The sequence below is a fragment of the Eumetopias jubatus genome, unplaced genomic scaffold (genome assembly GCF_037043125.1).
Source record: "Eumetopias jubatus isolate StellerSeaLion01/CBP00866 unplaced genomic scaffold, mEumJub1_p1.0 scaffold_3, whole genome shotgun sequence".
NCBI lineage: Eukaryota > Metazoa > Chordata > Mammalia > Carnivora > Otariidae > Eumetopias > Eumetopias jubatus.
The window spans coordinates 2736399-2761836 of record NW_028274809.1 but is presented as its reverse complement, the minus strand read 5'-3'; the positions used below and the strand labels follow the sequence as shown (position 1 = coordinate 2761836).

General features: G+C 53.0%; 1 protein-coding gene across 4 annotated transcripts in view; it reads right to left on the bottom strand.

Moving 5' to 3' along the window:
* Positions 1-25438, bottom strand: part of HDAC4 (histone deacetylase 4) — a 292587-nt gene that overhangs the window by 257747 nt on the left and 9402 nt on the right. For 3 of the 4 annotated variants that reach the window (XM_088021462.1, XM_088021465.1, XM_088021464.1), the window contains exon 2: positions 682-929. In XM_088021462.1, coding sequence (XP_087877588.1) covers positions 682-703 — 22 coding nt within the window. In that variant the 5' untranslated portion in view covers positions 704-929. The remainder of the gene's footprint in view (positions 1-681; positions 930-25438) is intronic. The other variant, XM_088021463.1, reaches the window with a different exon arrangement.

Below are 25438 nucleotides of genomic sequence, written 5' to 3'. Positions count from 1 at the left end.
GAGGCTGGTCCCATAAGGCAGGACAAGGCAGCATACCAGGCTTTAACCAGGTATCCGCACTGTGGCTTTGAAAGGGGATGAATGCCTGTGCTCACGACACCCTTCTAAAGCTAAGAGCCCCACAAACATGGTTTCTAATCCATTTGGCCACTTACTAGCTCTGTGACCTTAGACACGTCACTTCTTCCCTCCAGGTCTGAGATTTTTAGGGCACTGGGAAGACCACGTGCATGCCAGGATCTTCGTGCCGTGCCTAGTACAAAGCATGACCCCATGAGCGGCTCCTGTGGCCACCGAGGCAAGTGCGGACCAGGTGCTGCCTCTCAGACTCAGCCCAGTGGCCCCATCGCAGCAGCACGCCCGCCCCACAAAGTCCCCTCAAAAGCAAAAAAACTGAACAAGGAATTAACTCTCCAAATCAGAGACAGACCTAAATGTCACCTTGCTAAGTACAAGTCTCCTCTCCTGGCCTCAGTGGAAACCACGTGCCATTTTGGCTGCATGCAAGTCCAAGCCAAAGACACAGCCCTAAGCCCCGAGATGAAGCCACGATCTACTCCGCACTGGGTGGTCACACGCTGACCGCGGCCACGCAGCGACTGTGGAGGAAGCAGTCACGCGATCTCATCTTCTAGAGGAGAGCCCTGCCGTCCACCAAGAGAACAATGGGCCTCGCCTTACCTGGATGGCTTTGGGAGCTCATTGCTAGCAGCGTTTACTCCTTGAAGCAGTTCACAATGGCTCACAACTTCCACGTAAACGACAGCTCCAAAGAGCCCCCAGGTTCCACGAACACATACGAGTACACCCACAGGGAGGGCTGGCGGGCAGCCACGAAAACTCCCAGTCTTGCTGAGCACGTCTCGCAGGCCGAGGCATCCAAGAGGCAGGCGGGGGTCTTCCGGGGCCCTCAGGAGGCGACCTGCGTGCTTAGAGAAGGAAGAGCAGCGTCAGTGAGGGGTGAGGGCTCTCGTGCACGGCAGCATCTAACTAGGGAAACAAGGTAGATGTTCACGCTGATTGATCATGGGTGGAAAAATCGTCCCGTGTGGAATCCGTCCTGCTGACACAAACCACACGGGGGCTTTGTTCGTCAACAGGTGTGAAGACACGTCACAGAGCCCGGTTCTCAGCCTCTGCACCATCACCACCAGCCATTTCAAAAGAGCCCTCAGCGCCAGCCCATTCCCACCACGCGGCCACCCGGCCCCTCGCCCAGACATCCGTACCCCACGGGGCTGTAGTCCCACAGTCCACACTCGGCTCCTGCACGTGCCGCTGCACCATGTGTAGCCCCCTCCCCAGCCCCCGGGTTTCCATCTTCATAATTACCACTTATTTCCAGTTTCTGACTGTAAGAGTAATCCGTGCTCATCACAGTAAGTGTCTCAAGTCAACCACAATGCTGGCACCAGAGACCAGCACTTGGTAAGGTTCGGGCTTGTCTCCTGCCGTTTTTCTCTGCCCTTTGCCCATGCACACCACCAGCTCTGCAGCTGTGTGTCCTCTTCTCTGTGCTGATATCACAGCCGGGAATGTCCCCATGTCAGTCACAACCCCCGGACACATCGCTTCCAAGGCTGCTTCCTATTCCATGTATGGCAGAGGATGCCCACCCCTCCCCTCCTCAGGTGGCACTGTCCTCAGGACCAGGGTGGTACGTGATGCACACCAAGCTCATCAAACCATCCCCCGAGACCAGTCTCCTTGGTGGAACACAGCCACCCGAGACAAGCACAAGAACTCCTACCAGCAGGTGTTGGCCTCTGTGTGGCATCATGGACGAATTCTTACACACTCGCCTGTGATCTCACCATCAGAAAGTGGAAACAAACTGAGAATGTGGTAACTATGGAAAATCTCCTACTGACCCTGGCTCAAGGCTCCTCTGAGGCCTCTGTCATCTCCTCCTTTAATGATGTGACAGATTCCTGTTCTTGATTAAATTATTCAAGGATCTTTTCTTTGCCTATTGCTTATACTCAGAGAACCCTAACCAGTCCATCGCAAAAAGGACTGCTCTCGGAAGGCTAGCGATTTTGGTAGTTTCCATGACACGTTATCCATAACTCTGTGATTGATATCCTCACAATTGCTGTTCTATATCTGGTTGTGTCCTTAGGAAACACAGTGACATTTATCTCAGGTTCAGACTTCCCATGCATCTCTTGGCCAGAAAGAAACACCACCATCTTGAAGACAATGTAAATGGTTTATTTTGCAAATCTCAGATGGCTCTGTACCCTTCACACACAGGTCCCAGCTTGACTGGATATAAAAGTCTGAGAACACAAACACTCTCCTCCCTTGAAACCTTCAGACCTGGCCCCGCACTTGGCACTGAGGAAAGCCCACATCCATCTCCTTCCTAGGGGACCTCTGGGGACTGAGGTTGGATGATGCTGCTGGTGCCATTTTCTTCTGTCTGGATTCTGCGAGAATGTTTTTCGTTCATGTCAAAATCCAAAAATGTTGTCAAAAGGTGTAAGAGTCTCTTTTCCCTGACTTTGCTCTAAACATGAACCTTTAATATATACAGGTCTCTTCTCTGCTCAGGAGACTGCTCTTCACTGAGGTTTGGATTCTACGTGGGGGAACTTGCTCTGGCATCCTCAGAGAGCCTTCTCCTCTCTGGCTGGCGTCCCTGTCAGCTCGGGCCCCTCCCACCACTGGCACATCTGCTGTTTACTCTGCATCCCTGGGCATCTTCTTAAGTTATGTTCTCCACAGCACGGCTGCTGTCTTCCGTGATATCGGTTTGATTCCTTACAGCCTCACACTCCCCATTTTCAACCATTTCCCTTCAACTCATTCCTTTCCCTTTTCCGCGCAGCATAGCCCCCTTCCTCACCCGTCCACAGAGCCATGTCTTCTCCCCACCAAAGTCCTTTGAAATTTCCTTTTTCTAACTCTGACTGTGAACCACTTGCAGCGGTATATTCGTCTTCTGTGTTTCCGGGTATTTCCCTTTTCACCACATTCTGGGAGACCCCATGTGGGGATTTTCTGTTCATTCATCCTCAAATAAGAATAGCTCCAGTCCAGACCTGAGTTTTGCCAAAAGGCTGTGCGTACTTGCTCCTACCCCATCCTGTGTCCAGTGTAATGCTGGCCAAAATCTGCTTCTCAGTGAAGCTACACACACCTCTGGCAGCCGGAATGCGGGGTCCCCAGCCCAGTGCCCAGCAGGCTCTGACCTACAGCGGTCTTGCCAGACTGACATGGACTCTCCTCCCAACTGCAGATTAAACAGAAAACAGAATTTTCTGCTATGCTATGATATACGTGTTCTGGAAGAACCTTACACTCTGCAAAACTATCCTAAACATACCAGGGCTTCTGAAAAAAAGAAGAAGAAGAAGAAGAAGGTTGGAATGGACCATTCAAGACTGCAATTTAATAACCAGGACACCAGAGAAATCCATAACACCACTAATAAAAACATGGCCATTGCGTTCGTAAAAAGGACACGTAAAATTCCTAAATAAAAAGTCCTGCAAATGTAGGATTTTACCGTGGCGACAGTTTTACGAGGGAGAACAAAAGGAATAACAGAAGCCTCTGAGTTGTGGAATCCGGGACGAAATGTTATGATGGAGAAAACCGTGCGATGGAGCACTTGGCCAAAATGGGGAGGAGGCAGAGCTGAGATGGGAACACATGCATGCACACACGCACAGCATGACATTCCTCCGTGGATTACCACGCTCAGCATGAGAGTCCTTCATGTTCAAATCCTGTTCCTTGATCACAGAAAGCATCCACGTATAGAAAAACTCAAGTCTGGCTCAGCTCAACTTCTGCACTATGGACACCTTCTCCCCTACTCCGGTAGCTCGTGTTATGAAAGCACGCTTTGTCCCAGGACAGAACGTATATGAAGTGGGCTCATTTCCTAGGGCTGCCATAGTACCACATCACAGAGAAGGTGGCTTAGAACAACAGAAATTTGTTGTTCACAGTTCTGGAGGCATGGAAGTTTCGTAAGTCTGCAATCAAGGTATCCGCAAGGACATCCACCCTCTGAAACCTGGAGAAAAACCCTTCCTGCCTCCTCCCAGCTTCTGGTGGTTGTTGGCAATCTCTGACACTCCTTGGCACGCTGCCTTTGCCACCACATGGCTTCTCCCTGTGTCTCCGCCTTCACACGGCCATGTTCTTCTAAGAACACCAGCCATATTGGATGAGGAGCCCAACCCACCCAGTGTGACTTCATCATAACTAATGACATCTGCAACAACCCTATGTCCAAATACAGTCACATTCTGAGGTCCTGGGGGCTAGGGCTCTAACAGATCTTCTTGGGGAGGGGAACACGACAACACAATTCAACCCCTAACACCCAGTACGCACTGCATCGTGGGCTCCTCCTGACTGTTCCCGTACCAGCCGACCCGACGCTGTAGGAACTTGAAGGTTCCAGAAAACAATGTGCCCCTCACTTCACAATCCTCTCATCAGACCCACACCATGTTCTATGCAGACCAACTCTTTCTGGACTGTCAATAGCAATGAGGAATACACCTGGAGCATAGAGACATGAGCTTGAAAAGCAACTCCATGCAACACAGGGACAGTTGCCCAGTGTCCTGGCAGGTTTGGAGGGTGATTCTACAAATCCCAGGGGACGGTGGGGAAGGAGGGTTTCCTTTGTGCTGTCAGGTGAGCCACTGACTCCACCGTTCAGCCTGGTTTCTCTGGCTTCAGCCACACTGAGTCTATCAGCAGACTCCGTATCTTTAAGTGAAACAAAAGAGGCCTTCCCAGAAACGTCCAGCCAGCATTGGTTCGCAGGACAGTGGAATGCCCAAGAGCATAGGCAGGGGAACCAAAACTGCCAGGGTCCCGGGCTCTGGGTCTGAATCTCAGATAGACATTTTAGCATGTGACCTTGAGCAAGTTCTTAACCCACAGGAATGGGAACGAAGATGGGGAAACAGCACAGTCCTAGAGGTAGGACTGAACATGGCTTGGAGAGAGGAGGTCATGCACTCTAAACCGTAAAACAAATCTTCCCCAAGCATTACACGCCCACTACATGCTGCCTACAAGGAACCCACTTAAAGTATAAAAATACAAATAGGTGAGGGACACCTGTGTGGCTCAGTCGGTGAAGCGTCTGCCTTCGGCTCAGGTCATGATGCCAGGGTCCTGGGATAGAGCCCTGCATCGGGCTCCCTGCTCAGTGGGGAGTCTGCTCTCCCTCTGACCTTCCCCCATCTCAGGCTCTCTGTCTCACAATCTCCCTCTCTCTCTCAAATAAATAAATAAAATCTTTAAAAAATCAAATGGGTTAAAGGCAAACGATGGAAAAAGATAAATTATGGAAATACTACTCAAAAGAAAGCTGTGACAGTTACATTAGTATCAGACAAAGTAAATTTTAAAGAAGGAATATCACCAGGGATGAAGGGCATTTCATAATGATAAAGAGGACACGACTGAAACGTTTACGCACCCGATAATAGAGCTTCACACACAAAGCAAAAAGTAATGAAAATGTAAGGAGAAATGGACAAATCTACAATTACAGTTGGAAACTTCAACTCTGTTCTTAGTAACTGTTAGAGCAAATAGATGGAAAAATCAGAGAGGACTGGACCACAATGGCGTTGACAGAGCACCAGCAACAAGAAAAGAACACTCATTCCTCACGTGGTTTCGGAAGTGCGCACAGAAAACCTGCCGAGACAGCCCAGCTTTGGGGCCATAAAACAAGTCTCAGTAAATTTAAAAGGAGACAAGTCAAACGTACAAAGCATGTTCTCTGATGAAACTGAAATTAAATATCAAGAACAGAAAGATAGCTGGAAAATTCCAAATAATTGGAAAGCAAATAATATACTTCATGGGTCAGAGAGGAAATTAGAGAAGAAATCAGAAGGCATTTCTGATCTCTCAAAATGGGCAGTACTTAGAGGGAGATCTGTAGCATCGAATGCCCACATTAGAAAGGGAGGTGACAACTCCATGACCTCAGGTTTCACCTTAAGAAACTATACAAAGAAGAATAAATTATACCCCAAATAAGCAGAAAAAAAAAAAAAACAACAGTAACAAAGAGCAGAAATCAGTGAATTAGAAAAAAAAAACAATGAAACTAAAATCTGATTCTCTGAGACAATAAAATTGACAAACCTCTAGCTGAAACGATCAGGGAAAATAGAGAAAGAAAACACAAATTAATAATATCAAGAAAGCAAGAAGGGATTAAGTACAGACCAAACAGATATTAAATGGACAACGGAATATGACAAATAACTTTATGCCAATAAATCTGACAATTTAGATGAAAAAACAAATGCCTTAAAAGACCCAAACTACGGAGCTTACTCAAGAAGAGAGAGCCCATGATCAGTGCATCCTCATGGCTACTGGACCCCTCAGGGGAGCCTCCCTGAGCCACAGAAGGTAGGGACTGGAGCTCCAGGGGGCAGGCGTGTTAGAGCAAAGGTGCATCTTTCAGGGGTTCACGGCTGCATGCAACAGAAATGCACCTGGTAATCCAGGCAAGCGAAGGAAACTCCCAGAAGGAAATTGGGTAGCTGGACAAGAAGGTGAGCACCTGGAGACAGGAAGTGATGGACAGTGCCCAGAGGACCCTTGTCTGAGACTCCCCTTCCCAGGGGCCCACAGCTGCTGGGCAGCATGAGTCCCCGTGGCCAGGGCAAGGCAGGACACTTTGACTGGCAGCCCCACCAAAGTGAATCTAACGGGAGAGGGGTCGCTCCCCAGAGGGAAGCTGACATGCTGTTACCAGAGGAGGTGAGGGACTGGGCAGCAGATGCCACGGAGAACCACAGGGGAGCAGGGATCAGACTGTGGCTCCCCACGGCCAGACCACAGGATCCTCCCAGCTGCCCACCTGCCCATCACAGGACTCCACCGGTATGGCTCCGGCTGGTTTGTGATGGCACATCAGCTGGCCCGGCCACGAGTTTCACGAAAACCGGCAAGACACATCCGACCCTTGGCACCACTGTCCCGGCACGGGAGGGAGCGCTGGGCAGGGAGGCCTGCGCCCCATCCACCCAGCAAGGCCACAGAGTGCTGTACGGCCCTGGGCCAGCCCCTGTGACATTCCTGGGCTGGAGCAAAGCTGCATCCAGGGGCCTTCACGGGACAGACACCACGGGAAAGAGGGATCTCCAGCAGCACTTACAGACTCACACACACGAGGGGCCCTGAAGAGCCAGGCACAAGGCCCGCGAACTTCCTGTGCCTTCTGTGTCCGGGGCTCCCTCCTCTCCAGAGGCGCCCTTCCTGGGCGCCCAGAGGGCAGTCCCCACCCCTCCCACACACTGGTCCCATCGCTCTGCTGTCTGACACATACCCCTGCTTGTCTGGCCGCTGTCTGCCGCGGCCACCCCACGTTGGACATAAGCTCGGTGACCGCAGCGCCAGCTGCCCAGCTGGCGCCTGAGGATGGGGCACACAGTCAGCACGCAACAGAACCATGCTGAATGCAATGAACTTCGGAAAGTTGTCCCAAACCCACCTCAGAAATCACTTCCAAAGGGGCTGAGGTCAAAAGGCAACTGCAAGAGCACCAGCGCTCTGCCTTTCGGGGGTTCTAGAAGAGAAGTTAAGGATCACATCTGACATCAAAGGTCCGGTTACTGCAGGAGCGCGGGGGGTGGTGGGAGGCACGTGGCCTCCGTGCGGGCCGGGGGCTGAGTGAGGAGGGCAGGGCCACGGGTCACCTAGAGCCCTTCGGCCCTCAGAAAATCTAGGCTAAGTGAGGAACGGCCATAGCTTCAGGCAGGGCCTGGGACACCGCGGAGAGAATGAAGGTGTCAGGGGCCAACTATCTTATAGCTGGAAACTCAATTCTACTCCCGCAGAGAAGGCACAGCGCCTCAGTCCCACAACGAAAGCAAAACCTCTCCTCTCCAGTCTCAAGAGGAAAGCCCAGCAAAGTTGTCTGACCTGTGCAGCCATATTTCTCCCCTTTTCTTCCCGGGGCCACAGGCATCTCTTTAGATGGAAGGTTTTTGAACAACCCAATGCAATATTCACAATATAAAAACAGACTAGGAATCTACAGTTTAAATAAAATAAAATTCGAGTGCAGTGCAGTTCCTTTCACCTCAATGTAAACACCTAACGACACTTAACTAACCAATAGATTATTGCTTTTCTAAGAAAACACAGAGCACACGGTTAAGATCTCAAAAATTACAGGAGCCAAAGGTTTCTGAAACCTCTTCATGAGGAGCAGTTGGAACTGGAATGTGTATGTCTCTAAAGTATATACTTTGGATAAAATTAAACAAACGCTGAACATATTATGATGAGACACAACTGCTTTTACGACTGCATTCTTTCCTGATTTATGACATGTATTAAAGACCACATTTGGAAGGGTGAGCAGGAGAAGAATCTGGAATTCTGACGCACAGCACCTTTAGAAAGACAGGCATGGGCACTCCACGTACTGGGCAGTCTCCGACACGGAGCACGTATTTATATAAAGACAGCTCTTTCTTTATTTTTATTTCTGCCCCATATGGAATAAAAGGAAGCAAATGCATCACTATAGCTTAAGTGTGTGCTAATATTTCCTTCACCAAATGTCTGAATCTGGGATTACCTATAGTTCTTCTCTTCTGCAGATGCCCTTAAAAATTTTAGTTGACCCAATTTCACAGAATAAGCCATAAACCTTCCAAAGAGTCAGAGTCTTAGAAACTATAAATCCTTAAGGGAACATTCTTTTAAAAATCGTATTAGGTGACCACAAAGAAATGTGGCCGTGCAGGGATGACATGTTTCCTCACTCGCCACAATCCTCTGTACCCCGTCACATGGGCAAAGAATGACCACAGTTCAAAGTCCAAGCTCCTCCCCACCTCGGCCGCAGCCCTGCCAGGCTGGTGGGAGAACAGCAAGCTGTTCGCGAGAGCAAACACAGAGCCAGGAGCCGCACAGCGCGGCGCAGCCCACAGCACCCCAATGCAGGATGGAGGACACAGACCATCAGCCTGCGCTGGGAACGAAGCCAAGACAGCCCTCTCACCACGTCCACTCAACATCAGAGACGTTAGCTAGGACAGCACGGCCAGAAGAAGTGAAGGGCACAAGGACCGGAGAGGACAAAGATACTGCATTATTTACAGACAGCATACAAAACCCCAAACAAGGCACCAGCCACTATCAACATTCCTACGTGAACTTAACAAGATCTCTGGGCACAAGGTCAACGTACAAAAATCTATTGTATTTTTACATACCAGCCAAAAAAAGAGAGAGAAAAGAAGCTTTGAAAAAAGATACCATTTACAGTAGCATCCAGTATTGGCAAATGGCCAGGTGTAGCTCTGCCCGAGGACTCGTGAGAACTTTGGACACTAAGCTGCGAAACATCAGAGATGAAATTTAAGGTCTAAACAAATGGGACAGCACACCCTGTGCCCAGACTAAGTGGTCCTCAGTGCAATCTCAGTCACCATCCACCAGAACCTGCTTGAAAACTGACAAAAGTATTGGACTTTTTACGTGGAAGTACAGAGGACCTGGAACAGGTTTTTCTTGAGGAAAAACAGACACAGAAGACTTACACTATTAAATACCAAGATGTATTATAAACCTATGTAATTAAGAGGCTAGCGGAAGAAGGGACACCGTAAGGAACAAAACATTCTAGAACGAGACCAACACAAATACAGTAACATGAGAGCTTTGCTGTTCTCCAAATCCACAGGGAGAGGGGGTCTTTCAGGGAACAGTGCTTGGGCCATGGCGATCTACATGGAAAGAGATGAGTCCAGAACTGGGAAGCACCTCGCCATGGAAACTGGCATGAGCTGGAGCACAAACTCAAGGCCAGACAAGGAGGAGGAGCCTAAAAGACAACAAAGAAAAATATCTGCAGGCAGACAAAGATTTCTTAAATCGATTTAAAAACAGTGTTTAAGAAACTGACAATAAAGGAAAGAAAATGATACATTTTACTCCAACAAAATTAAGAACTTTCACGTATCCAAAGACCAGCAGAGGAGGGAAAAGGCAACTCAGAGAGCTGGAGAAGAGAATCTGCCCAACACACACCCAACGAAGGTCTGGTGTCCGTAATATAGAAATAATTCGTATAAATTATTAAGGGAAAGGCAGACAACCCAAATAAAGAGATGGGCAAGAGATGTGAACAGATACTTTTTTTTACAAAAGAGGATTCCTCGTGGTCAATCACCATATGAAGTGCTGGGCATCTGTAATCGCAGGGCGATGTGAATTAAAACCACAAAGGCATACCACAAGCGGCTAGAACTTAAAAGCAGTGCAGAACCAGGCGTTGGAAAGGCTGAGGAAGAACTGGAACTCTCATGCTCTCCCGTGAGGGTGTGGATGCACAGCCACCATGGGAAAGTGCTTAGTGATATGTACCAAAGCCAGCCCTTCGCAAACCTGTTCCCCAGCAAAGCCACTCCTAGGGACGCACCCAACAGAAATGCATACAGCAACAACACGGCAGCCTTAACCATGATAGCCAAAGCCTGGAAACCTCCCAAATGTCCATCAACAGTAGAATGGATAAATTGTGGGACAGCCCTATCACAGAATAGTTCGACAAGAACAAACAAATGACATGCACAACACAGAGGTATCACATGATCAACACTGGGCAAAGAGCGGACAGACATGCCAGAGAACACGCTGTGTGCCTCCACATACATGCGATCCGGAAGCAGACAGAACTACTCTGTGCTGTTAGAGGACACAGGACATTCACCCCTGGGAGTTAAGTGGTAGGGAAGCAAACGGAAGCAGGGAAAGAGGCCTTACGGGGTGGTGGTCATGTTTTCTGTTTCCTGATCCAAGTGAAGATCAGCGAAAGAGAGGGTTTACTCTGGAAATTCACCCACCTGAACACTTTTGGCCTGGAGACAGAGGGAAAATCAGCTCCTCAAAGGCCACCTTGCATCAAAGAAAGATCCAAAATAATACCTACGTGCTGGGTCCATTCCACTTACACTATATTTGTACGATCAGCACACACACAGGAAGAATTTGCCAAACGACCCCCTCCTGAGACAGTTACACCTCCCAGAAGCGGGACAGGACTCATCCCGAGTCCATGATGACACAAACACGGGGATCCAGACTGACAGAATGGGTGCGAGTCCCAACGGGGGCCGAGGTCTGGGGATCAGACATTAAAAACACCCACGAAATAATTGTTAATGTAAATATTTTCAATTAAATAGGTAATTTGAGTGTCATTAAAATTATTTTAAATTTTAACAAATTTTAATCAAAAAACAAACTCTTGATGGAGTGATTTTCCCAAGTCTTATTTATATGGAGAGCTTTATTAACAAGCATTATTTTCTTCAGCAAATACCCTTAATGAAATATGGGCTGTATGGTCTAGCAATTATGTTCTGTGAGAGCGTCATTTTATGATAGATGGTCACAGAGCAGAAGACTTAAGGTTTTTTCCCCACAGTTTGTGGGGACAGATTTATTTTTTAGCTTCAGAACAGGCTCGACACTTGACACCATTTCAGCGTGTTCTACGAGGAGTCACATATGAAGCGTTTCATGAAATCTGAGTAATGCAGGCTCCACTGAGCAGAGCCCAGATCCTTCCATCTACTCAGGAGGGCCACAGGCAGGCAGTGAAAGGGTAAAGGGATAAAGGCACCAGCACCACCAGGTCGATGGGGTGCTCACCCAAGTACACACTCGAACACACACGCACGTGCTCACACACACCGACACACCTGCACACACAAGCACACATGTGAGCGTGCTCGTGCAAACACTCGTGCACACCAGCACACACGTGGGCACATAAGCACACGGACGTGCACAAACACACACTTGCACACACAGGAACAACTGCTTGTCAGGAACAACCTAACACAGATTCTATCTACTAAAGAAAACAGCCTCCCAGCCCCCTGGATCCTCTGTCCAGATGGCTACGTCTATTTACTGATAAATAACCATATCTTAGTTTTAACATGTATAAACTCCTTGACAAAATAAACTCTTTAGATAAAGGTTCAAATGGATAAAGCACCCAGATAAAATAATACTTGTTTCCCTTATCTGCTAAATAAAATAACTTTAGAGGCAAAGATTCTGGGAGGCTGGCAGGGAGCCCCGAGAAAACTTGACAGATCATTCAGCATGCAGACATCCCCGGCCAGGGGCATCCCAGGCAGAGAGCTGCAACCCCCTGAAGGAAAACAGGACTCGGAGCGGGGGGCACGAGGCACCCCAGGGCAAGCGACACACAGCCCTGTAACCTTTCCACAGTTCCCACCATAAAAGCAAGTACACAGCACTTCACCAGCAAGAAGCCAGGAACCTGCCCTTGCGGACAGTCGCGGGAGAATGAGAAATAGCTCGGTGACAGTAGGCTCCTCCGTCAGCCAGACGACTGGTCAACTCCCATCAATAAAGGTTAGACCCCTTCCTGACCCTGCTCTCAACCACAAGGAAACACTGTTTCTAAAAGTGGTTGTCAAAGAGCAGTACAAGGTCCCTGCAGGTCCCCAGGACCTCTACAGGGGGTCTGAGAGGCTCACACTGCTTCCATCGGAACACTAAGACGCTATTTGCCTTTCTCACTCTTATTCCCTCACGGGTGAACGGTGGAGTCTTCCAGAAATCACAACAGATTAAATGTTAGAGGCGGATATGAGAATCCAGCTGTCTTCTACCAAGCCAGACATTACAGAAACGGGCAAAAATGCTAAATGATGCCTTTCTTCTCACTACATTCTTTGTTTTACACAATAAACATTTTTCATAAAAAAATACATTGTCACATTGCTGTGTAAAGGGTTTAGTTTTAAATGGATATTTTTGTAATTTCTGTGTTAGTTTCTAATGTAGTAAGTATCCATAGACATTTAAACAACAGCTCTCTGGGGTCCCAACTGATTTTCAAGAACATAAAGGGATCCTGAGACCAGAGTTTGAGAACCGGGGCCACGCAGATGTATCCCCAACACTTCCCCTTAGAAGACAGAGTCTGTGTCCGGGTGTAGATACAAGAGATGGGGGCCAGCAGAGGTGAAGGCACTCAGCTGGGAGGAATTCAGGGAACAGTGATAGAGGGCACGGGAGGGGATCATGCACTGACCTACGATGAAAAGCAGAACCACACCTGCTATGTACTGCCCCCCTGGGCCCATGGAGGTGGCCTCTGCAGGGCAGACTGACCTGCTTGCTAGGTCTGGACAGGCTCGGCCAGCTGCCCCGCCGGCTTCCTTCTGGACAGAATGGGGTCCCCAAGAGGAGAGCAGGGTGAAGGGGCAGGGCCGCTGGTGCCTAAGGAAAAAGGAACATAGACATTCCACCTGTCACCAAAAGGCCGGCCTCTCCTTTACCATCTCTCACCATCTCGTTGTACATATTCCTCCCCTGCTCGATGACTCGGGGCTGTGAAAGGTCCCCACAAAACCGAGACAGCGTTCCTGGGCAGGCAGCACTTTCTACTTCCCACAGGGAGGCATCTGTACCTGGGGTGGGCTTTCCCACACCCAGAATTCTCTGGACTCGATGCGAGTGAACGCCCCGTGAGTCCGGCACTATTGTCTGAAAGGGCAGGGTCACCCGAGATATCCCCCAACTCCACCCCAACCACCTGGGTCAGCAGTACCAGGTGACCCGTCGAGCAGAATCCAGAACCTGTGGACAATCCTGGGCACTTGTGTTGGTGTGTCCGCGTCCAGCATCAGGAGCCCCGGCCAGAGTTAGAGGGGAACTGGAACCGGAACTCCGAGGTCGCTGCTGGCCCTGCAGCCCCAGCCCCCCTCTGTCTCCCCTTGCTGCCAGCAGAGGGGAGAGCTGGGCACAGACTAACTCTTGGTCCAGACACGCAGGTACCGGGACCAGAGCTCAGACACCGGCAGGTCAGACGTGCTGGCGGGAGGAGCAGGGGCCCCCGCCTCTCCCGGTGAGCCAGCTTCGGCCCCGTGACTGTCAGTGCAGAGGAGGGGGCTGTGATTTCCCACTTTCCAAACTCACTGTTGAAACTGTTTACAAGGAGTATTTTTGTTATAAGCAGAAAAACGTTATTTTTATTTTAAAAGTACAAAAAAAGCACCGCAGACAATCAAGACACAATCCAGACAATCAAGGATTAACAATCCAGCTCTGCCCTCCTCGAGGTGTCCGCCTTCCAGGCCCGGGCTCGGGGGCGGTGAGTCACCCTTCCCGGTGGGCCTGGGGCTGCTTCCACAGAACATGAAGAGGGCCATGGTTAGCCTTGGACAAAAAAACCACCCAAGTGATGAACTCAGAAGAAGAGGGTGTCACAGTGGAGAGAGGGCAGGCACACTCACAGTGCCATCCGCAGCTCACAGCGCTCAAGGACAGCTGCCGGACCCCCAGGGGGAGGGCAGGGCGGGGGCCGGGGGAGGGCCACAACCCTCAGGCTCTTTCCTCGTCCTTGGGACCAATCTCTGCATCGCTCGTGCTCTCCTTCTTGCAAGTATCAGTTCAAAGCCATCCTTAGGATGAATGACAGACAGCTAAATAAATCATTAGGGCCTCCACAAGTGTCAACACAGTGCAATCTCCCAATTGGATAACTGACAACAGCTGTGGTAGAGGGCCCTATTGCCACCTCCCCCCTACCCAAGCCACTGTCCACGTGGGGCCTCCCACACGGCCCCCGGCCCCCAGGCATTCCCCCAGCACCTCGGCCAGTGGCAGCCCTGCCCTCAGCCCTGGGAACCTCGTCTGTGCAGACATCGCCTGAGCCCATGCCCACCCCTGGCCACCAAGGCCCTACACAGCTGTGTGCACACATGCACACTCAATGCACACAATACCCTCACACAAACACACTCACACCCAATGATACACACTCACCGACCGCAGTGCACACACACTGTGCTGTTCCTACAAGCTTAATTCTGGACAACGGTACTTCACCCCGTGGCCCCCAAGGAAGGCACTGCCTGGTTCTGGCCCCCTTGGCAGAACCCTCTAGACAGCACTCTGGCCTGTCACCACACCATGAAACAGGAGATGCGTGGTGGTGACCGTCCCAGCCCCAGACCCGCGTCCACTGCGGTCAGTAACATGGCACTCCCCCTGGCACAGCCCGAGTGACCGTACGTGGGGAACGGTTAAAAAACAGCAGGCAGGGGCTGGGGTGGGGTCACTGGAGGTGTCGGTCAAAGGCACAAATGTCCCGTTATGGGATGGATAAGCTGAGGACCTGAGACACAGCACGGAGACGACGCGTAGCAACACTGCTGGGCGCGGGAGACGGCTGAGTGCAGACCCTAAGTGCGAGCAGAGGCAGGGGATGACTTCAGGGATTGAGCTTATTCACAACCTGTGTCAAATCAGCACGCTGCACGTTTCAAACACACACAGTCCTATCTGTCAATGACGCCTCCATACACCTGGAAAGCCCGGCAGAGAGCACGGGGGTACCACACTGCTGTGACAAACCGTGACAGCGCAGACTCGTGGCCGGGGGGGGATGCTGGGGACCCCGGTTCCATGAATAAGCCCAAGGCAGAAGGTTCCCGCACGACAGAGCACGGCTGCACCAGGCTGGCAACGAGAAGGCACCAGCGCCTCATGGACCAGGGGCCTTATAGAGAAGGGAAGTCACTCCTGGTCAACTAGCTCCTCTGGGGCCCCTGCCCCTCACCTCCTCACAGCCCGAAACGGCCGGGGCTGGGCCACCAGACCTGACCCCATCCCCGTGAGCACTCATGGGGCCAAGGACATGCCCCCCACCCCCACCCCGCCGCCTCCTAAGGACAGCCTGGGCTACATTGCCTCGGTGCCACTCAACCACAGCCCAGGTGACAGCAGCCTTGGATGCTAGCCATTCTTCTTCCAAATGTCTCCTTAGCCGCCTCTGTCTCTGGTCTCGTCTCTGAAAGCAGTCGCCTTCGGCACAGACCATGCCAGCCCGGGATATCATCACCAGACAGCTCGGCCTGGCCTGCGTCTGCCCCACCGGCACGGGTCTGATGCCATCTGCGAACTGCAGGGCCCTGCTCACGTGCCAATGCCAGAGCACTAGCCCACAGGCCCCGACTCCCTGGCCAGCTGCTCCTGGGGCCTACGACAGGTGTGGGAGCCCCAGAGAGACACAAGCAGGCCACATCAGGGAAAAAGAGAAGACGTGGTGACATCAGATCCGTTGGCGATTATCAATAGACGACAAGTCCTCAAACCCTTTCTCACCTCAGCAGGTGCCCACGCAGTCCCCGATCTGCCCACCCTGACGCTGGTCTGCCTCCGCAGGCCTCCATGCAGTTCCTAAACTTCAGTGCCAGCACACCCCTGTACCCCTCCACATCCTTAGGGCGTCCTTCAGGGTGCTGTGCCTTGCGGTCCCTGGGCAGAAAGCCTGAGCCAGCCCAGCGCCCACCAGGTGCAGGCGATCCTGACTCCACTCAGCTTCTTCTCCATCCACAACACTCTCTCTCCTTCGCCCAGTCCCCCAGGCCTGGCCATGACTCCGTGCGTGCAGCATGCTGAGCCCCTAGGCCGGGGGCTGCTCTTCCCCAGGGCTCCCCTCCCCTGCAGGGCCACTCAGGACCCTCTGACCTTTGAACTCTGGGCCCGTGCAGCCTCGGCATCAGTCTCAAGGAAGGGGGGAAGACAGGATCATGGCGGTGAGCAAAGTTCAGCACCTGAACCAAGGTACTGACAGTTGAGGGGCATGGGGGACTCAACTAAGCCCCCTCCCGGGCCTGGCTGCCAGGCAGCTGGTGGGGAAGAAGAGTTCTTTGGACCAAAGGCTCCCATCTGGCAGGTGCGTGGCCAGGAGACCAGCTGTGAAACAGGAGAGCGGCACGTGGGGTCGGGGAGGGGGCACAAGCCAAATCTGTGGCCCATGAGCCACACCATTTAGGGAGAGGGAATGACATGGTCAGGCTTGAGAACGTGGCACACAGGCGGGGGAAGGAATGGCTGCAGAGCGCGGGCAACCCGCTCAGGGACGTTCCCCAGGGGCCCTGTATGTCACGGTGCGCACACGCACACACATGTGTACACTTGATGTGCCACGGAGGACACAGTAGGTTACACGTACTTTTATCTACAATATATTAACATACAGTCCTAACAGGTACACGTCTTATATATTTGCATATGTGCATGATTACCAGATACACAAACATTTGTCCCTTCCCGTCTTTTCCTCCAAGGGTGGCAAACGCCAGGGCAGTCAGAACCACCGATCATTCAGAACGCTAACAGAACTGATGTCTCCTGGGTACAGAGATTCCACTCTACAAGACGGAAAAGTTCTGGAGATGGGCTGCACAACAATGTGAATGCGCTTAGCACGACTGAGCTTTGCACGTGACACGGTTAAGATGGCAAATCTGATGTGATGTGCTTCTTACCACAATCACTAGTGGAGATTTGTTTTTGAAAGCTAGATATACACACACACAAATTCAAAGAACTGCCCAAATGGTTTATTACATGGCCTATTGCCCCTCTTTGTGCCCAGCTTCACAGAAGCAGGTGCCGAGTGGGTGTCGCTCTCCACGTAGGCCTGCCATCCGTCTGAGAAATAAGGACAAGCAGCCGTTACCGTGCCCAGGGCACGGCGGGCCCTCCCCGCAGAGCGGCGCGCCCCCATCCACAGCACCTCCAGCTCTCGGCGGTGTCTGGGCAGCTAAGACGAGGACGGGGAGTGAGGACATCCGGCTGCCCTCACACACACCGGGACGTGTAGAGTGCACTCGTGGTGACTGCGCTGTCAGCAGACACGTGACTAACACGCACGGCTCCGAGGACGAGGGCGGAACCGGGCCAGGGACTAAGGCGAGGGTGCTGCCTCCCTCTTCCCGCACCAGGAAGCCTGCGCCTGGCTGGCGGGGCTGGAGACAAACCGGCACTGGGTTTCAGCATATTCGAAACGTGTGATTTACAATTCAGCAATCCCCTTTCTTTTTATGCAGTCACTACCACACAAACATGCCTCTTTGTTGCCTCTAACTACATCTGCATTCAGAACACACTCGAGACAGGAAAATATAAGTTCTGGGGAATGGAAACCCGTTTTTCAAATGTGAAAGGGAAAAGAAAAGAAAGAGAAAGAGAGTAGAAGGTACATTTTGTTCACATGCAGAAAACGTAAATGAAAGCTGATTTCATTTCTTCACCCCGACCTGGTAAATGACACTTGTAACTTGTCCCCGGTGGTTTCGAAATTACTAGCTGAGTTCTAGGAGGGCGCGGTGGGAACAAGCCCATCTCTGTCCAGATGCATGTCACTTACTTTAACCCTGCAAGCACTCTGCGCTTGATGATGAGAGCCTCACCGGCAATACGACAGTCGCCCTGGGTGAGAAGCCCTGGAGTAGCCTCTGCCTGAAAGGGCTTCATGAAGCCACCACCCCGGTTCCCTGTGACACACACGCTCCCTCAGCTGAAACGGGCTTCCTCGGCTCGGCACGCAGCTCCCCGGGCAGACCTGAGTGACGCAAAGCTCACACGGCCCCACAGGGCGACAGACTCTGAATTCACCTGAGGTCCCCCGATCTCCGTGCTCCTCGTGGCAATCAACCACGGCTCAGAATCACACCAACAGGAGCTGGTTTCCCAAGCTAGGCAGGGCACGCACCCACGTTAACAGATTAAAATTAGGCACCCTAATTATTAAACTGTCACTGTAAAAGCCGGAAATACCATTTTTTTAAATGAATAAAAGAATTAATGGATTTTTTTATTTGCCTGCCTTTGTGATACCCAGCCTGTCTCTTCTTATCAAGGCACTCATCAAACATGCTTCTGCCACATATGCACATTAAATCATTAGTACTTTCCCCAATTATAGTAACTGCTTATGTGTATGGCTGATCTATTCTCCCAATTTAGCTCCCTTAACATTGATGATATCGCAAATGCTTTAGTAAAACACACTCTCAGGCCATACAAGAGAAATACTTTCCCTTTGTACCTTCCTGATGTGTAACTGCAGGGCCAGACCGTAGTGGCCTACGTCGGTCATCCAGGGATTGGCCACAGGGCTGTCACCTTTAGGGGTCCAAGATGGGCTTCCATCCAGAGGGCCATGGGCAGGGGGTCTCCCAGACTCCTCCCCAAGGCCCGCACGGTGGGGAGAACCGGTGTTCCCATGGGCAGGTCGAGGTCAGGAGAAGCCAGCCCACCCCCCGTGGGAGCTTTCTGTGACAGCTTACATTTTATCTAAAAACTCGGGTGAAATGTCCATTCTGCTGCATAACACAACCATGTTCTATACTTGTTTTCCTATTGCGGCATCGTACATAACTGTCCAGCTCACTGGTTTCACGCCAGTCTTCCAGTGCCCAGGAAGACACGCCCACTGCCTGTGGCCATGCCCTCATCCCCAGGCCCTGTGCCCACCTCACTGCAGTGCCCTCACTGTCCTCGCCAGCCAGGAGGCCCCACCCTGCTCCAGGCCTCTGCGTCTTGTCTTCCGGTGAAGGGCACGGTCACGAAGTGGCCCCATCCTTCACACTTCAACTCAGAGATCTGTGAGCCTAGGATCCGAAAGGAGGAGAACACCACTGGCTGCTGGGAGAGTGAGCCGGGCTTCGAGAACAGGCCTGATGGTGCCGGGCCAGGGCAGGGACAGGAAGAGAGGCCGGGGGCCAGGAGAGCTACTTCACACCCGGCTCCTCTGAGAACCCACACCTAGCCACGCCAAGGACACAGTCCCCAGTGAAAGTTCATTTTCCAATCCCACAGGCTCACAGTTTGCCTGATAACTACAAAGCATTCCTTTCTGTCCCAAGTGAAACAGCACTGCAAGGCCGGGGACCCAGGGTTCCGATATCCGCTGCCGTGCCCCCCAGTGCCCCGAGCCAGCTGTGGAACTCCAGAAAACCGGCCAGTGCAGAGGACGGTCCTGGATGCTGGGAAACGGAGGAAAAGGGCCAGGCTGGGGGAAGAGGAGTGCACAGTGCGGCTCAGGCTGCACACACTTGCAGAGCCTCCCAGGGAGAACACAGGCCAGCAAAGGACAGAAGCACCACAGCGGAGGAAGGAAGCTGGGAACGGGACCCCTAACTGAGAAAGGCCGCGGGAAGGTGAAGCACGTGAAAATCTGAGCGGTCCTCCGCGTGACCACGCGGGGCCCACTTTCACCTTTCAGAGCTGGGAGCCAAGAACGCGCCGGAGCAAAAGTCCCTCCACTGCCATGCAAAGTCCGAACAACAGCGGGCCCGGCTGCACAACAGTCTAACGTTCTAAAGCTTACACAGAACTCCCGAGTACATCAGCTTGTGGGTCAAGGAGCAAGAAGGCCGGGAGACGCTCCCAGCTCCTCCTGGTCCACCCCGAGCACAGACCCTGACCGAGCAGGTAAGCCTGGGTGCAGGAGCCGGGAATGTGGGCGCTCCGTGCATGTCAGGCAGAGGGCGGCCACCTGTGGCAAGAGCCTCTTCCTGACTCTCTCTCAGCAGCCCCGGCACCCTGGCTTTCCTGCCCAGCCTCTCGTGGGACTGGGGTGGTCACAGGCCCAAGGGCCCCTCCTGCTGTGGGAGGAAGAACTGTCCCCAGCGCCCTGGGAAAAAAAGATCTGCTCCAGGCCTTTGGGAGAAACCCTGAGCCTCCACTTCTCTGAGCCTGGGGACTCCCGATCCCGTTCACACCATGGCGAGCAAAGCAGATGATCTTCACTCAGAACAAGGGGTAAGCAGCTGGGGGCTGCTCCAAGCACAGGGCAGGAGAGCAAGAACTGAAGGACTGGCTCCAGCCATGAGCTCTGCACACGCAGCCCCGCCCCTCGGTGGGAGGAGCTGGAGGGGAGAGATGGGCTGTGGGAATGGGTGGCCACACCCACCATCTGCTTCCTTCTGCCTCAACCTTAAGCCGATAGGAAGGAGCCCTGCAACTCCACGGCAGCACAGCTCAGCAGCAGCCCAGGCTCTGCAGCAGCAACACACACATGCCCGGCCTGATCCTATCCATTTCCGGCCCTGGGGACTTCCAAGGGACAGTGTAACAACAGCAGGACTCAGAGGCCCTAACTGTGGCCACCTCAATTGTTCCTCATCACCAGGCGGGAAGAGGGCAGGGTCCAGGAGAAACGACAGTCAGGCTCAGGGACTGCAAGGATGTTGTGACTACACCTTCTGCCACTAGTGAATCGAAAGGGAGCCACCCTGCCATCCAAAAGAGGCGGTCCCCAATCACTGTCCTGGAAGCCCAAGCAAGCCCCTGATGAAGGCACTCATAAGGCCCAGGGCAGGAAAGCCCAGGAAACGAGGTAAAGGGCACGGATGGCAGAATCTGGGGAAGGGAAGCTGGATGCTCCCCTAGAGCCCCCACAGGTGAGGCAAAGGACCCAATGGTGGGTGTGCCATGACTAGGAGACGAGGAAGGCTAATGTAGGCAGAATGCAGGCGAAAGATGGAAGACTGGAGGCAGGGTCCCAGAGAGCACGCTTCGGGGTGAGGGTCAAGGCCACTGGCACGGAGAGCCAAATGCCGTGAGAACAGGGAGCCAGGGACACGGCTATGGGAGGAATGGGGACCACAGGTGAGAGGGCCACTGCCAGAGCCAGCAAGAGTCCTAGCTCCGAGAGGAATATGGGACCCGGGCCCAACGCCATCCCTTAAGGTCTCATTGGCTGGCAGGCCAATGTGGACAAAGGAGCGTGGCTTCAGGGAGCAGGTGCCATGGGTGCCCAGGGCAGCTGGAGGCCTCAGGAGCTGGGGGACCAGATGGGCGACAAGCAGGAGCTCTCTGTTGGAGGCTTCGTGGGTTACTCCAACCACACCCGTGCCTGACATGGAACAGCCCCACACCAGAGATGGGAGAGCACTGGTGCCTCGAGGGGGTGCCGCAGGCACGCCAGCCCCTGGGGTGCCTACTGTGCCTCCTTAAGAAACACCCCTCGAGTCCAGGCGAGAGAGACACCTGTCCTGGGGGCCCACGGGCAAGGATGGCCTCAGCTGTCCTTGCCCAACTGGACCCCGGGCCCCTTTGATGGGACAGAAATCAAAATGCCTCCATGCAGAACTATAGTCCTGAGATCGCAGGCCGGACGTGAGCGGGCGGGGCTGGGAGGATGGAAAGCAGCGGTGGTGCTTACTGCTGGGGAAGTGGGTGAGAATTGCATGCTGTGGAGGGAGAATTTCATCACCCAACCGTCACCAGAGCACCTCCTTCCAGAAGCTCTGCCATTCCTCATTAAGTGGTAGGTGGCCCAAGGCCAGTGGCTGAAGTCAGTCTGCAGGAAGCATGAGAGAGGAGCCAGACTCTCACACTGTACACGTGTTCCTGTGTGTGTCCATGCCTACATGCATGCATGTACACGTGTCTGTGCACGCGCACACACATATGTCTCTTGCATGCGTACACATGCACACACATCTCTGTGTACACATGTACACGTGGAGTCTGTGCATACATATGTACATGTGTGTGCGCACGTGTTCCTGTGTCTGTGTATACACGTGCCTGTGCACATGTGTGCATGCACACGTGTCTGTGCATATGTACATGTGGGGTCTGTGCGTACATGTGTACATGTGTGTGCGCACATGTTCCCGTGTCTGTGTGTGTACACGTGCCTGTGCACGTGTGTGCACATGCACACACGTGTATGTCTGTGTGCATATGTACACGTGAGGTCTGGGCATACATGTGTACATGTGTGCACACGTGTTCCTGTGTGTCTCTGTGTGTACACGTGCCTGTGCATGTGTGTGCATGCATACACATGTCTGTGTGCATATGTACACGTGGGGTCTGTGCATACGTGTACATGTGTGTGCGCACGTGTTCCTGTGCACGTGTGCGCGCGCATGCATACACGTATGTTGTGTGCACGTGTGTTATGTGCGCATGTGTGTCCATGCCTGGATGGCCAGTCACCAGGGCCATCCATCTCAGAACTGAACTGTGAGCTAAAGAGAGGGAAGACCGGGCACTGGTGACAAGTGGCCTCCATGAGGTCACCCGCTGAAGCACACAAACACACACACACACCCGCTGAAGTACCTGCCCACAGGTACCAGTATGGCCACAAGCAGGGGCTTGTGAGGGGCAGGAACATCTTCCACCCACCCAGACAAGAGGCCTCCACAGCTGCAGTCCCAGCATCTGCTGCCCAGCCATGCAACTGCCCAGCAAGGACCGCAGGGCCAGTCACCACCACCACCACCACTACCACCACAGAACCCAGGAGAGCCTCCCCCGCCCACCTCAGGAAAACCTCCCTGGGGGAGGGTTATGCAGGGCTGAGGTTCTCCGCCTCTGGCTGGGACCCTTCCACACCCCGGGAGATGACCGGGCCTAGGCCCCCAGCCAGCGGGGGCATCATACCGGTCCCACAGCTCAGCCAGGTCAGGGGCATCTTGTTCTGATCGTGCACAAAGGAAACAGGCCTGGACGCAAAGGGGAGAGGCCATGTTGCAGCCTGAACATAGCTCCACCAGGATACGCACCTGGACCCCTTTCTAAAATGCTGAGCCCCTCACCACTCTGCTTTTCTGACCTAGAAGTGCCTTGCAGACTGAGCCCTTTATTGCTTCCCCAGGGGCAGACAGCCGTACCGTGCGTTCCAGGTAGTGCCTAAGGAACAAGGCATGGGCTGAGCTGGCTGCCTGGTTCAAACCCAAGCTGCCCACCATCCCACCACCCTGCCTCAGGGGTCAGCCTCCTCAAGCATCAGCTGTCAGTAAGTAAGGCGGAGAGCATTTACTAACACCACAGTGCCTGGCACTAAAGAAATATAGCAGGATGCAGTGGGCAGGGGTCTCTCCCAACCTGTGGGCACATGAACCTAAAGAAAGTCAACAGCATTTCTACGTGGCAGGCGTAGGAGCTATAGGCCACTGACCCCTGTATCTCCCATGATCACGACAACAATCCTCCCCAGTGGAGACTCTCATGCACACTTTGCAGTTGGGAAAACTGAGGCACAGGGAAGCTGGGTATCTGACCACTGACACAGTGGAGGGTTGTGAAGCTGGGATTCTGCAACCCATCCACCTGCTCTCAAAGCTCATTCTCTGCAATGCACCCCTTGCCTGCAGAGAGGCAGATGTGATCGGCAGGCTTCCAGAACCACCAGGCCGAGTGCGCTTAGCTGGCAGGACCCGCCCTGCCTTCTCAGGATACCCTCAGCATGTGTCCACCTCTGTGCTGGGCAGGAGAGCTAGCGTGGGCTCAACCCCTTCCAGGGCATCCTCAGATAACTGCCTTTGTTCTCCTGGGTTGCCTGGGAGCAGTGCCCTGAGGGCAGGGGAGGGTCAGTCAGGAGAAAGCAGCCACAGGCGTCAGGAGACCCAGCCCCTGCCATCTCGTGGCTCCACCGTCCCCACTCCAAGGGCTTCTCCCAGGAGTGTCAGCATCCAGGCCGGCTGATGGAGGGAGAGGATGGAGCAATCTCCCTGATGAAGCTTATAGATCACCCCTATCCACCTTGCCACCTGGCCAGCTCCAGCCACATGCCACTGACTCCCAGGGCCTGGGGTACACCCAGTAGAAGGGCACCCAGGAAGGTCAGTGTGCCCCAGCCATCTATTGCCACAGAAGTAAGTGCTGGTTAGCACCTCATTTCTGGACCTCTGTGACCTCCATAGAGGGCCACTACAGGACCCCCTGAGATGAAATCTGTGTTCAGTACGGCACCACCTCGCACAGCAACCCCCACAGAACGCTGTTCTGGATCTGCCCTAGGGCCGCAGAGAACAGGGGTCTCCGTGGAGGATGCCGTCCGCTGGGTCCCTCCTCAGCTCCCATCCCCTCTCTCCCTCCTGCCAACCACAGCGACTTCCACACAAGGGAAGCGGACTCCTCAACCAGCTTCTGGAAGAGGCTGAGCCACTCTGCATTCCATACTCCTGGCCGGTGACGGTTCAGAGGTGGACAGTGACCTCAGCCATACTGAGCAGAATAAATCCAAGACTTTGGCGGGACAAATATGTTCTCTTTCCTAGTGGCACAAACCAGGGTACATGCAGCTGGCTGGACCCTCTTAGGCAGGAAGCCGACTCTCCCAAACAGGGGAAGGAAACTAGCCCGTCTTGATGATGTTGTGGAGGAGCTGGATCAAGCCCTGCCTGAACTCTTCCTTCACCCAACTTTCTGGGAAAGCAAGTCAATCAATTCCCTGCAGCACACGGTGCTCTGTGAATAGAGCATAGAGCGATCCCACCTGACAGACAGCTTCTGGAAATACCTTCCTGCTCAATGCTGAGAGCTGCTCACAAGACTCCCTTAAAGAGACTTTCCCATAATCCCAAGGAGGACATAATGTGGTCTCTTGTTTCCTAGCTCCTCCCTTCACCACAGACTACCTGGTCCTACAACAAGGTCAGAGCTATTCCCCTGCATTCACACCCACAGAGCCACCCATGGAAGGCTGTGCCCACCAGGCACCAGAAGCACCCAGCCTCCTGTCGCCAAGCTCTTCACCACCCTCCCTGGGGAGCACTGCCCCTTCACCACACAGCCGCAGCCCCCTCCACCCCAAACCCATGCACCCAGG